The sequence below is a fragment of the Falco naumanni genome, chromosome 2, assembly GCF_017639655.2.
Source record: "Falco naumanni isolate bFalNau1 chromosome 2, bFalNau1.pat, whole genome shotgun sequence".
NCBI lineage: Eukaryota > Metazoa > Chordata > Aves > Falconiformes > Falconidae > Falco > Falco naumanni.
In genome coordinates, this window is record NC_054055.1 from 35100938 (window position 1) to 35115888 (window position 14951).

At 42.5% G+C, this 14951-nt stretch overlaps 1 protein-coding gene across 1 annotated transcript; it reads right to left on the minus strand.

Annotated features, from left to right (window-relative positions):
- Window positions 1–221: 221 nt before the first annotated feature.
- Window positions 222–14188, minus strand: RGCC (regulator of cell cycle). The gene is made up of 5 exons (XM_040584501.1): window positions 14063–14188; window positions 13726–13905; window positions 4001–4108; window positions 2419–2481; window positions 222–800 (listed from the first exon to the last, which is right to left on the minus strand). Exons 1-5 carry the CDS (start codon window positions 14148–14150, stop codon window positions 793–795), a joined length of 447 nt encoding a protein of 148 aa, XP_040440435.1. The 5' UTR covers window positions 14151–14188; the 3' UTR covers window positions 222–792.
- Window positions 14189–14951: the final 763 nt, after the last annotated feature.

Here is a 14951-nt window from a genome sequence, read left to right on the forward strand (position 1 = left end):
CCAGACACTTAAATATTTTCTTGGTGCTACAGGAACTCCATACCTTTAAATCCATGGGCCTAACTGTCTGACCTCCCAGCTTGTACTTCAGGTAGAATGGTATGTACTTCTTCATGCTAGCTTTTACATAGTGTTTGAAATAGATGTTATTGTCCCAAGTCTGTGCTAAACCAGCGTTCTTTCATTTGTATTCAAGCAAATCTGAAGTAACAGTTTGACCAATTTTATTATTTTCCTGGTTGTTTTAATTTTATGTAGTACAAAATTCCCTTATTTAAGCAATTTGAAAAGAAAAATATGAAGTTCCACACAAAGCCAGCATAACACATTTTACCTAACAGGAAATACACCCTTGTCAGATATTTTAAAGCTTGATGTTTTCTGTAAGAGCTTAATTTGTACTTATGTTTGAGTTCACAGCTTCAGACATCTGGATTCCAGTTCAGGGTTTATTTGCATACAAAAATATATTATAATGGAAAAAAGCATTAAAAGTTCTCAACTATATAAAATTACAAATATATTTTCATAAAAGCAACTTTAAATTAAAATTCAAGCTATATTTTAAAGCAAAATACAGCTGTAACACTTAAGTTAATTTTATTCCATCTGCTGCAAAGTGACAAAACTGATGTTGCCAGTTAAATACTTGTAGGAGTTTGCAAAGGTTATGTTCCGAAGGTGAATATCTTGGGTAGCAAAGTTAGCAGACAAGGGTAGCAGTTCTCAATGATTGATTTTACTTATCCTTCAGAAGAATTTCACAGGCAAGCACAATGCCAAAGATTCATTTCACATACCTGGAAATAACACAACAAGAAAGATCATTAAGTTCCATATTAAACAAGATTACATGTTGTTGATATACCAGACACCTTATCTATGCCCAGCTTGCTAGACTGCCTGACAAGCCAAAATTATGCCTTTTTAATTAAAATGAGAGCCAGAAGGTTAGTGTGTAAAATATTAAGGCAATTACTGTTCTAATGAGTGTTTAGGCTTGAAAAGGCATCTGTACAAAGTTCTGTGTCACCTCAAGCATGTAAATACAACTCCTCAAACATGCGGTAAGTATCAGATGGAAGCTGGACTTTTTCCTCAGAATTTCTGTGTACGATAAAGATAGTGTCACTTCTTACAGTGATACACTATAAATGAGACTCTGCTGAAATCACTAGAGATTTGCTTAGGATTAAAAAAAAAAAACAAAAACAAAACAAAAAAAACCCAAACCCACTACAGCAGGTGGCAGTCCCTACCCTCACCTTCAACATGTTTTGCAAGGGGACAATGAAACCCATACACTACAGGCAATTCTTTCAGAGTTAGCTGCAACACAGCTGTGCAAGATACAGTAATGTAAATACTTGCTGGTTTGGGGTTTCATTGTTCTACAAACCTTTCAAAACTCTGAAGTTTTTCATAAAAGCTGTCCATTAGGTTTCAGTGGTAAAGATAAAGTTAGCTTAAGCATACATCCATGACAGAAGTCAGGAAACTACAAATATATTTTAAGTCAGAGAAGTGAAACCAGGATTAAGATACACGAAAAACAATAGGGAAGCAGGAAGCTCGTAAAGGCAGCTGTCTTGGGTTAAGTCTAAGGCAGATGGCCAAGGGTTCAAGAATTACAGGGAAGGGAAAATACCTAATGAATACAAGAAACTCAGTTCACAATTTACTGGAAGAGGGGAGTAGGGGGGAGTATCATGCTGCTGTTTAGATCTAGTCCTACAGTTTGTTGGTTTGGGATCTATAGTCTGGTTCCATACAGAAAAAAAAAAAACCACAACACACATCACCAGTACCATGTCTGTAACAGCACAGGAAGAAGGAGAAAGAATAGGCAGAGTACGTGGCTGGGAACAGAAGGGCTTTTTTTTCGGTTTTGCTCATTATGATTTAAAAAAAACAAAAACACAAAACCAACCACCAACAATTTAGTACTGTGACTGGAAAACACAATCTGTAGATAGTGACAGAAAAAGTGATCTAAATTCCATTCCTGGTAGACAAGCACAAACAGAACATAGCAGCTCTGTAATTCTTTCATAAAGCATAGTCTAGAATAGAAAGGTTGCCTTCACCTACAGCTACTCCTGCAGTCACTTAGCTTTATAACAAAGAAACAAAACACCACTTTTTAGCTGAGTTGAGTATTTACAAAAGTGATGTTTACTTGATCTGCACATTGTAAAGGAGAGGTGAATTGCAGCTGCCCCAGAGGTGGGGACACGGGTCCATTGGAGTAATATGTATGTCTATCCACATAATGATCCATAGGATTAAAAAATTAAAATGAAGCCACCTATGTAAAAGTATTGCTAGCCTTCCCTTTCCTCTCCTCCCATACACTGGCTTTCATCGCCCTTTGACAGTACCAAGTGAGATGCAGCCTACTAATAAAAATCTACTTACTTGCTAGTGTCCTGTCAAGATCAGCAATGAAGTCTTCCAGTTCTTTTGTGTCTCCAAGCTTTGCTGCAATGTAAGAGTAAATACTGCTTAGACATGACATATTTCTTTGGCCAAAAGAAACACTGGAACCACAAGATCCTCCAAATCATTTTCAGTGGTATCAAACATGCTGTGGATTATTTTCAGGAAAGGTCATTAGAGTTGCTGCGAAGTCCAAATGCATTCTTAGAAAACAGGGGAGACAATTCAAATTCTGGTTTTTATGGTTTTCCATTTGACAGAAGCAAAGCAATTCTGTTTAATTTCAACCTGTGCTTTTTAAGGAAGTGGAGAAAAAAAAACAACCTCTATGCCAACTAATCCATGTCCTTGCTGTGTGGGAGTCTGCCTTATTGCATCTATTCAGATACTGCATTCATGACCCTAATCAAACCCCACCCAGTTAGTTCCCAGTCCTACTCAAATCTAAGCCTCTTAAATCATATCAGTATCACTGGTTTGTTGTGATGGACCAAGACCAAAGGATCTGACATCTAGTATAAATTAGGATACAAACATCCACCTAAGTTTCCACTCTTGAGAACACCACTGGTTCACTCAATCTAGTTTTACTGCAAGGGGCTTTCTTATTTCTGTGGTCCATTCCAAGCTGGTTCCAACTCTATTTCTGTCTTCTCATCAGGAAGAGCATCTTGACTTTTAGTGCAATTCCTTGCCAAGTATTTCCTGACAGTTTAACTGAACTCTTTCTTGCTACTTCTTAGTAACTATTACGCATTATTTCTCCCTAGTATCAGCTAATTAGAAAGAAAGCATTTAACTGGGTTTTTTTGTAACTGGTCACTGTGGAAAAGCCATGAAAGCATGAAAAGCTCTCCAGCATGCATCTGAGAAGACTAGTTGCAACAAAAGCACCATGTAGTACATTACGTATGACTGATCATTTAACTCTGGAGTAGACATATCAATAATCTAAGTTAACCTGAATTTTTTTTAAAAAAAAAAAGCTCCTTGATCATCTGCAAGACAGAAGCCGCTTTGAAACAACATTGCTAGGGTTATATAGCATAGCATGGGTTGTATCAACTGGGCAAGGTCTGTATGGATCCAAGTAATTGTGTTAACTTGAATGACAGATAGGGCTTTGGAGGAGTTGCCAACTGTACCCCTGCATTCAGGCTAAGTATTTCTGCGAGCAGATGGGACACTTATGGTACTTAGTTGCTTCAGTAAGAATTAACTTGTGTTATTTCTTAAGTGAAATATTCTGCAAGTAGTACTATGATTCTTCATCAACCAAAAACCTGGACTTTTTAGTTTGGTGTTTCAAAACCAGAAGAGTTGCCAGGTCACCTGCAAAGAAGTGTAGATGCAGTGTGCTATTGCTGTTGATAATCAAGACAATAATACTTGAATCTGTAGTGTGCTCAACAGTAATCCTTAGTTTTGTTGTAATTAAAAAAAAAACAAACACCACACAAAAGAGCGAATGCATGCATGTGAATCTTGGCTCACAGAAAGAAGCCTATATAATGAAGATTTAGGAAGAAATGCCAGTGCCAGCAGTTAAAATTAAACTTACCTCTACACGGAGTTACGGATGGAGATGGCAAGCTTGGAGTAGATGCAGTTGGAGAATTAAGCTTTTCATCACTGAGGCTGAAACTATTTCTGTACAGTGAATCTGCACCTGTAAAAAGTTTATTATAAAGTGAAATTAACACCTTCTGCAATTTTGCAATAGAAAACAAAAATAAGGCCTTTCCTCATATGGCTTTCAAAGTCTGCAGAAAAATTTATAGACTTCAAAGTCAGAGGGATAAATAAATCATCCATTGTGTGAAAGCTACTGTTAAAAAGCAAGCAGTCCTAGGCCCAGTCCTCACTCCCAGTGAGGAAAGTGTCAGCTTTACCTGCAGTCAGTATCATTTGGAAAATATTACAAGAATGGCAATTATCCCACATGACTAAATTCAGCCTGGTATGACCCGACTGACTAATCACAATATTCTGGGAAAATCTGGTTACCTGATTTTTTCAAAAGCCATTAAAGAAAAAGCTGAATAAAGAGCTCCAGGACAAGGACAGTCCCTGGAATGGAGAATATATTCAGCATTGTCCTCATCCCTGAAGCAAACTCACCCATTTCTCCATACATTACTCTGCTGCTTTAGGTCTTGCATTCTAGATAAATGGTATGGCATCAGAACGTCTGTACACAAGATGTTCTGCAATCTTATTTTAGGTGGTCTTTCAAAGAAAGCTTTATATGCCCTGGAAAGTTCCAATATCATTCTGATGTTCTTTGATTTTTAGACAATGCCTTAAGTTTCAGAAATATCAAAAACTGATCTTTATATTGTCTCTTTTTAAGAAAAAGTTTCAAAATGCACAGTGCACACAAAGTATTAGTCAGGACTCCACTGGAAGGAGGAATTGTCACTGTGTTAGACACACTAAAACTGCTAGTTCCTGCAGCTTTGAGCCAGTGACCTGAAAACTGCAGTTCTACAAAAAGAAACCACTGTAATATGAACATGCCAATGGTCTCCATTTATTTGGCACACTTCCTAGGAAATAAGCGTATGTCTCATTATATGGGGTGGTAACTACCACCACTTGCCATTGAGGCCAGCAATTTTGTCTCCCTGCAGCACATGTATCATTTGTCCTTGCAGCCTCAGCCTAAGAAGTGGTTGCACTGAAGCATTAAGTCATCTGAGTCAGAACTGTCACACTTCCTTGGATGCCTGTCCCATTTGCTAATCCAGGAGATGACTGCCTTAGTTAAATTAAGGGTATCTTGCTGAATTAGCAAAAGGGGGCAAGAACACAGCTTGCCTTGTCAAGATGCACCCATCTCCACCCCCACTGAAAATTGCCATGACATTTGCAGATAGCAAATGTAGAGACCATCCTCCAGCAGACTACTCCTCTACCGCAGTTTTCCCATCTTTGGGAAGAAGAGCATGTGTCCACACCCATCTCCTCCAGCCTGCTGTCCTTACCAGCACAAAATCACCTTCCACAGGAATATGCAGACACAGTGACAAATCAGACCAGACCAGTTGACAGCATCTACTTAGCCTGTCAGATGTCTCCTCAGCCATAGGCCGACTGTCTGTTTCTTCTGTGCTAGCTTCCAGGCCTACCTCTGTTGCAATACACTCCAAAGCAGCCTGTGCGAGAAGCTTCAACCTGGAATATTTTCCTCGTTCACAGGCATGTTGGCCCATAAGAGTACTGTACCTTTCACAGTTCGCACTGCAATCAGTTCTGATCTTGTTCTAGCAAACACGTGCTACCCACAGCACTACGCAGACATGAGCAATGCTGTGACTGACATCTGTTACCTGGGACTATTGCCTGCCCAAATCAGCCACCAGTTGGTATTTCTTGTTTAAAAAGAGGGGTATACTTCTTCATGCCAGCTTTTTATTGCTATTTCTTTATCTTCACTCCTAAGTCCCTGTTCTCTCTAAACCTGAGCAGACCAAAACCTACCTACTTGGAAGTTCAGATATAAGAAAGATTTGATTAATACAATCCAGGATTGAGATAATTGTAGATAGAAAAACGGAAGAGTAAGCGATTTTGAAAGTAGCTCCTAAAACCATAAAAACCTATGGGGAGGGGGTAATCTGGCAATGCTCTGCAATGATGTGTGTCACCAGTATTGTACTATACAACTATACAATATGAACCCTGTTACTGAACGTAACAGGTAAAGGTAACACAAATTTCCTCCTGAAATCAGCTTATGGACCAACTTTCTACTACAATCACATTTTTTTTCAGCCAAGATGCAAACACTAGTGACCAAGAAACTTAAAACGGAAAACTAGCTGTTCAGGACAAACCCCTCCCATCACAAAAAAGCCAAACAACTTGTAACACCTCACACAAACAGCCCTGTAGCCAAGAGTACAACTTGCTGAAACACTGACAGAACAGACCAAAGATAAAACACTTTCCAGGCAACGTATTTGAAAAGAGCAGGATAAAGAACTTCCAAATTATTTCATACTTTAAAGGTTTTAGAGTTCACTGAATTAACAAAAAATAATCCAGAGAACAAATGGCTACAAAACTGAGTGTACTTTTAATGTGTAATCTACGCTACTAGTATCCAGACACCAAATGGAGCGATGCTGTGAATTTATATTACAAAACAATTCTTTGCATACACCAAATCCAAAGCTCCAGTTGCTCTTCTACATAGCTGGAATAAAATGTTCTTTTTGTGAATGCCTGTGGGGGCAACTCACATTATGAAAGCTTTAATAAGCCATTTAAATTGGCCACAAACTATTCACCCAATTCTTTTTATTTATATCCATGTACACATCCAAGCTAGCAGTCAAGTCAACTTTGATTCTTTTTGTGGTTTTCTCACCATATTCCTTCCAAAAGAAGTTTAAAGTACTGACTTCTCACCTCACAATCTATTGAAACTAGAAAATGTTATTTCATACTGTCTTCCACAAACCTTATGCTGGGAGATATTTACAACTGGGCAAAAAGAAAGTAAGACAGAACAGTTGCTTTAAGTATCTGAATGTTTTTCTTCCACTATCAAAAGGTGAAGTGTTCTCACAAAACAGCTTTATCTTCTGATGGGTTGTAATATTAATAGTTTCATGAAAATATCAACATTTATCTTTCTCAAAAAAGCAAAAACATACTTTAGCTACTGGCTGTGGATTACACGTGCCACCAAGCAGCAGAGAAACTCTGGTGATGGAAGGAGGAAGGCATTGGCTCTACTATCACAGTCCTAACTGCTGTAAACAATGTACTATTAAAAAAATACTGCGATACCCATCACACAGTAATATCCTATTTGGTGAAGTGTGGCTGTAGGGCAGAAAGCTCTGGGAAAAGGACACATCAATCCTTGCTCTCTACTGGCTGCCTCAGCCAAGATTTGCTCATTCACCTCCAATAATGGCCCTTGGAAGGCTTCCACTGCCACACAAATACAGCATCCCCTGCAACCCAATAACCAGAAGCTGATGCCAAGGATCTCTCATCACTGCTGTCCTTTCACATGGAGCCCCTTTTCTCCAACTGCAACGCAAGTTTATCTATCATTCCTAACATTTTTCACTTTGGATTTTGATTCTACTGCCTGTGTGTACATATAAACTATGTCCCTTTGGCTGTTTAAAAAAAAAAAAACCACACTCAAACTGTCTCGTAAAGAAAAAAAAGCCTTAAAATCTGAGAGAGTAAGCTATTGAGCTGATTTACGTAAGTCAAACTAAACCAACAGCTGCAAAATTAGGGGGTTGGAATAAATATGGGCGTATGTTACTTTGGCAAAATAATCTATAGTTAGTATTGACATTTGCTGTTCCAATATATGGTTAAACCACAAAGAACAACCACGGCAATACCATGTAAATATAGAATGTCCCCATGAAATGAGTAATTGAAAGGTTCTGGGCAGTAATTAACCAAAGGAGGAAAACCTCAAACTTTTCATTTTAAAGCAGATAATGGAAAAGTTCAGCCGTCTGACTTCTTCAGTATTATGCTCTTTCTAGTACCATAGTTCAAGATACAATTTTAAAGAGCCCTGGAGTCAGTAAAATTTTTTACGGCAGTTTTCATTGGGGAGAATTTAGGGGAAAAAAAATAAATCACATCCCTAAAGTTTTCAGGAAGGAGCTTTAAAATTCCTCTTAAGTCTCTACAAGCCATGAATTTATTATAAAACAATAGTTCTGCATTTAATGAACAGACTGTACAACTCACTCCTAATTAGAACATAGCCTACTTACTAAAAAGATAAATTTGGGAATTTAATGCCATTGGAAGTGAGAAATATTCATGATGTAAAGAGCTTGTTTCACAACATGTGTTGCAGCCCTCAAGGATAGTGTTTATTTCGATCATAATCACACCTATGCTTGGCTCCACTGGGCATTTTTTGTGGGTTTTTCGCCTAGCTAACAAACATCACTTCAAACACTGACACAAAAATCACACCTTTTCATTTTTGACATGCCTAGGCCTCACTACTTAAAAGATTTCAAATCACATAGATACAAGGAAGTGATCTAGGAAGCCTGAAATTCAGATGCACACACGCGTGCCTTCTCATTATATACAAAGCTTACCTTTCCACTCCCCCACCACACTCGGTACCTTTGAGGCTGTGTTTCCAACTCCAACCTTCCCATTTACTAATGCTCCCTTTCTAAAGTGTAATAGAAACAGGAATGCTGGAAAGAACAGAACAGGAAACCTTACAAAACCCCCACATTTCTCATTAAATTGAAATACCTGGAGAGAAGCCTATGCACCTGAAACTTCTGGCTTTTCTTCCCCCTGAATATATCAGTAATTTAATAAAACATTATTTCTCAGATCATTTAGTAACAGGTTATTTCTCCATGAGTCTTGCTTCATGTTTTCCTTATAAATATCATACTGCCTTCTCGTTAGGGACAGGTGTTAGAAGTCTGCAGAAGCAATCTAACTCCTCAAAATGTTCTCTTTATCATACAAGACTGATGTGCTGCTCACCTACTCCACATTCTGTCTCTCCTAACAACTCCTAACAGATGCCTATTTAAGAGTGGCGCAGCCACAGATTGATGGCTTCAAGATAAACTCTATCAAGCTCTTGCAAGGCACAGACCAGTATCTTTTCTAAGACAGCAGCAGCCTACAGCAGTCCCCAGTGGCCCCATCCCTCCTGCCATAATTTTATGTGATTATTTTTTTGAGCATGTAAACTTTTAGCACCCATGATACCTTAAGGCAATATATCTTACCATTTAAATATACACTGTGAGAAGAAATAGCTTCTCTTATTCTTTGAAATGTGTTGATTTAATTTAATTTCCTCATACTTCGTAACAGTAAGGCACTTTCCTAATGTCACTTAGGATTTTCTGGAAGACTAGCTTGTCCCCACCCAAGACATCTCTTCTCTAGCCTGACAGTCCCAGCCTATTTAATCACTTGGAAACAATTTTATGTCTCCAGTCATTTCTGTTGCCTTTTTCTGTACATTATTTAGTCACACACTGCAAGATTGCCAATGTAAACAGGCTTTTCAAGATGAGTGCTGCAGTATTAACAGTGTCTGATGCTTCATCTGTAGGCATTATTGCAAGCACATAGAGACATTCATGGCATGTAACCACGAATGCTTGCAGTACACCAGGCACTGGGTGTTAACAGATACTGTTCAACCTCTTAGTAAACCTGCACCTACTTGGTTTTGAGATTATAAAATTTAGAGTTCCAGATGCACTCAGGGTTGGTTTTTTTTTGTTGTTGTTGTGTTTAAAAGCTGGAGGTATTTGTCAGAAAGAATTTACATACTCCTAAAAAACCTGAAGATACACTGTAGGCTGTATGAGTGCAAGAATTGAATCTATGCATTTAATTTGCAATGTTTTTAACAAAGAGGTTGGAAGCCGAACCCGTCTCAAGAAAATGCATCCAGAGCTAGAAGTGTGAAACGTTTCTGAGAGCCCAACAACAGATTACAGTTTAGCTTTCTGGTGTTACTGTAACTTCAGCAAAAGAAACACTGAAGTGCTTCCTTTCTCAGCCTCTCAAAGTCCCAACTTTCTATTCATTATCTTAAGCCTAAACTTGGAAGACTGTCCAGACATTGCCATATACTGTACTAGCATAATGCACCAAGAAGGCATGCAATTTACGCAGGCAAGCCTGCACTTTTCTTTGCAAGCTTATTCCAACACACAAGAAGCAAATTATATCTCTAGGAGTTCATCAACATAGCTGCATCTACACTAGTAGCTTTTGTCAGTACAGCACTCCTGTTTTATCCTATTTTATCACAACCAACACACACTGTAAATAGCAAAGAGTTATAAGGTATCCCCCAACCTACAAGTTTCAGCATGATTAATAACCTTAAGTACAAAGCTGTTATACTCCTATTCAATTGAATACATCAAACACACACAGTTGGTACTCACTCACAGTCCAGCAACTCAAGAATGTTGGAGTAACTCATCAGTTGCATCATGATTTCCAGCACTGACCCCATCAGCTGTTGTGGTTAATGTAATACTTGTGGGCCAAGTACTAAGATCATCATGAACATCTGCACTTGCGAGCCTTTCTATTACTGTAAGGTCTAGAGTCCACAGTGTTACGTACACTACTCAATGTGGCCAAGACTGACCTCGTCCAAAGATTATTTAGTCAAATAGCAGGACAAGATAGGGGAGAATCAAGTGCTATCGTTCCCATTTTCCACAGTAGTCTCTTGAAATGTCTAATTTTTCTTAGGAGCCTGAAATATGTAATGTAAGAATTTAAACCAGTACTTCTGGAGCTAGCTCCCTCAAGAGGGGATTTTAAGGTTAAAAGCAGTATTTGCAGGATTAACTACATTGATAAAGATCTTTTGTAAATATTTTTGTTAAACTAAACAGGCTCATCCTCATGGCAGAAAACCCACGAGAGGAAAGGCTTTCCTTACCCTACTAAACAGTGCTATTCGAGTAGGACCACTTGATATCTGTTATTAGCTTCTCAAAGTTGAAGACTGATACAGGGGTCCTGAAACAAACAGCTGCAACAGTTTAAAATGTTACCTTACCTTACAGTCCCATCCTAGACTCAAAAGGTATCACTGCAGAAGTGACCGAGAGATACATATGCCTAACCTTCAGTCACACTACATCTGTTAGGAGAATTACATTAACAAACAAACAAGAGATAGTACTAACACAGGACAGTCTGAACTGTTCTACACGTACACGACAAAGTATACTTCCAATAGTCTTGGCATTGGATAACAAAATTCTTGCAAAGATGTGAAGAGTCTTCACATGAACAAGAGAGTCATTCAAACTATCTGCAGATAATATTGTTGGAATTCTTTCTGCATTGCTACAGATTCAAGTTGTCAGAACTTGGTCTTTCAGCCCAGTTTCTCCTTGACCCTGCAGTGGCGTTTAACCTAAGCACTACCATGGGAATTGCAAGGTCATGAACTCAGCACTACACAATAGAGACCAAAGGAAAGGTGAACCTAGGGGAAAAGTTTGAGTTTGAACAGAAAAAGCCTGGATAAGTAGGAAAATCCCTGCATCTATTCTTAAAATAGAGGCAGGGAGTGTAGCTGGATTACATCAGACACTGGAGCCTGTTTTGTAAAAGGAGCTCTTCATAAATCTGTGATTCCTTTCCAATCCTACCATAACTTCAAAACAAGAAGTTGTCTGCACCAAATGATGCCTTTAGGAAGAAGTGTTTTACTGGGCCTTTTCTGAGAAACAAGGCGAACTAGCTGTTTTTCTGTATCACTTTCCTTAGTCATCACCTCATACACTTGACACCACTGGATGCCAATAGGTGACTCTTAGTGCACCGTCCTGGTCCAGTATATGCCAGTGTCCAGAAGACAGTGATTTTGATTTCTCCAGAGCCACCTTTCACATGATGCATCACCAAGGGAGGAACCCCAGCAGAGGGTGGGGATTGAAAGCTCAACAAGTTCCTCGTACAAGAGCCTCAAGGACTTCGTATAGAACCATCAAACTCTGTCTACCCTGCCATCCCATTAATGTCTTCAGCCTAAATAAATCAGCGCAAATTTGTGACACAGATTTTTGTTTTCCAGATCTTCCTGAAGAACCGGTCTTCCAGTATACATGAGTATGCCGTTTCTCACAAGGCCTCCTGGCCTGCCAGAGAACACCATCACCTTCCTTCAAAGGTCCTTCCTGTCAATTCTAACAGAGGAGTTTTAAGCAGCATTCAAGATTTAAGTTTTCCAAACCACAGCAGATATGCTAAGTAACTACAGATAACTTTATCCATGCAAGAATTAAGTTCTGGGTTTTTTTATGGTTTTCTCAACAGCAGATTATTTCACTCTATCATTTTAAGTGTCTCATTTGTGGCAAGAGTATGTGAGAGGTTAATATATTACAAAATTGAAGACTGCACAAGAAATAGTAACACTACGGCCATATTGCTGTAGTTAATAATAGACTTAAGATTTGTAACGCAGCTCACATACTACATCAGCTTGACTCAGTAAAGGCAGACCTCACCTCACACACCCTCAGCCACCCAAGAGGGTCCAGCCTAGATTAGGCACATATTTACAATCTTCCTCAGAGGGAGACAGACTTACAAGGAGTGATTCACCCACTAATTTATGAAACAGCAGAACAGCATCTGGATCCATGTATCTCCACTGACCACAGGAAAAAAGACCCAAAGACACTGCTAGACAAGGTATCCTAGTTCAGAGCAGGTAAAACATTACCTGTCAACAAAATTAACGGAATCTTAGCCACAATACTGAAATAAAGGGCTCTATTAACATGGAGAAATAATGGTCTTGCAGCTTAAGTACTAGGACGATTATATTAATATTTTAGTGCTAAGTCAACAGAACTGCACAGTAACTCCCTGAACTGATAAAAATGCACAACTGAAACTAAAGACACAACTTTATTATAAATAATTGAAAACCAGGTAAGTTTCATGAAGCCCCCTGTACAGTTAGGACCTAGAACGGTGGCTATAGTTTGCTTTTAGCAGAACTTACTTCTGACAAAGTACCCCTTGCATCTACTGCTCCCAAGGAGAACAGCAGTTTCCAATCTAACTGTCTGGAAGAGAAAAGATTTCTTCTTTTCCTGACTAGCAAATTAAGTAAGAGAGAGAACGCTTTTTCCCAAGGTATCTGTAAGAAGAAGTTTTTCCCATTTCTATGCTTTCTTGCTCACAGCAGGGCCTAAGCCAGTATCCGCTCCCCACCCTTCTCAGGGGATGCTCTGCACGCACCATTGCTATAGATCTAGCATACTTAGGTGCAAGTTCGCTTAAGCTGATCACCTCTGAAACAGCAGTAACACCAAACCAGGCACCTGGATGAGCTTCCAAGTGTTCCACAAAGCACACTTTAGTTCCCCCACTGTCAGCTGGTATTTCGGCTACTGAGATACAACGGACAGCCCCTGTCAGCCCAAGGTTTTGAAGACGCCGCGATGCCCCAGCATTCCGGCAGCCCGACCTTCTCCCGCAGCAGTTTTCGGCCGTGCCCGCTCTCGGAGCGGCCAGCTGTGATGCGGCTGCCCTCGGCACATCTCACCCTCCCTCTGCTGCTGCTCAGCACCGGGAGGATGAAGCCAGCGGGGCCAGACTTCGCATCCTTCTAACGCAAAAGGTAAAGGGAAACGTGTTGTTCTCTTTAAAAAGCAGGCGGGTTCCCTACCCTGCCCCTGTCGGGAGGGGATCGCGCTGGTTTTCGCCGCGCTGACCCCCCACCCCCGGGCCCGCCCGGACACTCACTCTCCGAGTCGCTGAGGCCGCTGCCGTCGCTGACGCTGGCGCTGCTCCGCCGCTTCATGCGCTCCAGGTGCTCGCCGTAGTGGAAGCGGCGCCGGCCGGCGGGGCAGGAGAACTCCGCCAGCACCGCGTCGAACTCCCCCAGCGCCTCCGCCAGGCCCCCGCCGCCGTCGTCCCCCAGCGCTGCCGGGCAGCGGCGTGAGGGCCCGCCGGGCGCTGTCCGCCCCGGGCCCCCGCGCTGTGAGGGCAGACCCGCCGCCCGCACCCCCCCCCGCCCCCCACCCCGCGGCGGGAAGAAGCGAAAGGGCCCCGCCGCGCCCCCTCGGCCCGCCGCTCCCACCTTGACCCGCCGGCCGCTGCGCCTGAGGCGACTTCATGGCGGCGGGCCGAGGTGCCCCGCCGCCGGCCCGGCCTGCCGCCGCCAGCATGGGCGGCCCGGCGCCGCCGCCGCCGCCTCTTATAGCCCGCCGGGCGGGGGGCTGAGGCGGAGGGGGCGGGAGGGGGCGGCGGCACCGCGGCCCGGGCGGTGCAGGTGCGCGTTGCCGGCCCGGGGCGGGCGCGGGGCCGGGGCTCGGGGCGAGTCGGGTCCCCGCAGCAGCTCACCGGTACCACGGGTGGGGGCTGCCCTCTGACCGTCCCTCCCGACGGCGCAGTCGGGCCGTCCTCTGGCTGGCCTCGGCCTCCCCGTCCCGGCTGTCTGCGGGTCGGGACGGGGCCTGCCCCGGGCGTGTGCCGGGCGCTGGCGGAGGAGAGGAGCAGCAGAGCCGGCTCACGGAGGGAATCTCGCAAGAACACACGGCTGGATCATCCCCCCCTGCCCCGTGGGTGCTAGTCGCTAGGTGCAGAGCGGGACGACGAGGCGGCAGTCCCTTTCAGTGAGCCTGTGGCTTCACTTCAGCCACCGCCGGGAGCCACGGCCACGGCCACCCGCTGCCCACGGCGTGCTGGTGTGTGCCGGTGGCCACGGCTCAGCTCCATCCCTTAGCGAGCGGCCATGTGCACGCAGCCACCGGGGCAGCTGGGCCGGCTCGTCACAGAGGGCGACCAGGTGGCAGGGGTGACACGGGGAACTGCTCCCACACCCAGAGCCGCGGCCCTGGCTGCATCGGCCAGGGCGTTCTCCAGTGGAGAGCCTTCCTTATTCATAGAAGAAAGGTATTAAGCACTTGTCCTGAAGTCAGGTTAACCTGATGTTTACAGACGCCATACCTACCAAATACTGCTCTTGT

What these genes read in the sequence shown, in the direction of transcription:
- RGCC (XM_040584501.1), bottom strand. Translation starts at nt 14,150, where the DNA reads ATGCTGGCGGCGGCAGGCCGGGCCGGCGGCGGGGCACCTCGGCCCGCC. An exon ending in GCAGCGGCCGGCGGGTCAAG is followed by an intron (nt 13,906 to 14,062) that starts GTGGGAGCGGCG and finishes GCTGCCCGGCAG; the next exon opens with CGCTGGGGGACGACGGCGGC. An exon ending in CGGCCTCAGCGACTCGGAGA is followed by an intron (nt 4,109 to 13,725) that starts GTGAGTGTCCGG and finishes AACTTTTTACAG; the next exon opens with GTGCAGATTCACTGTACAGA.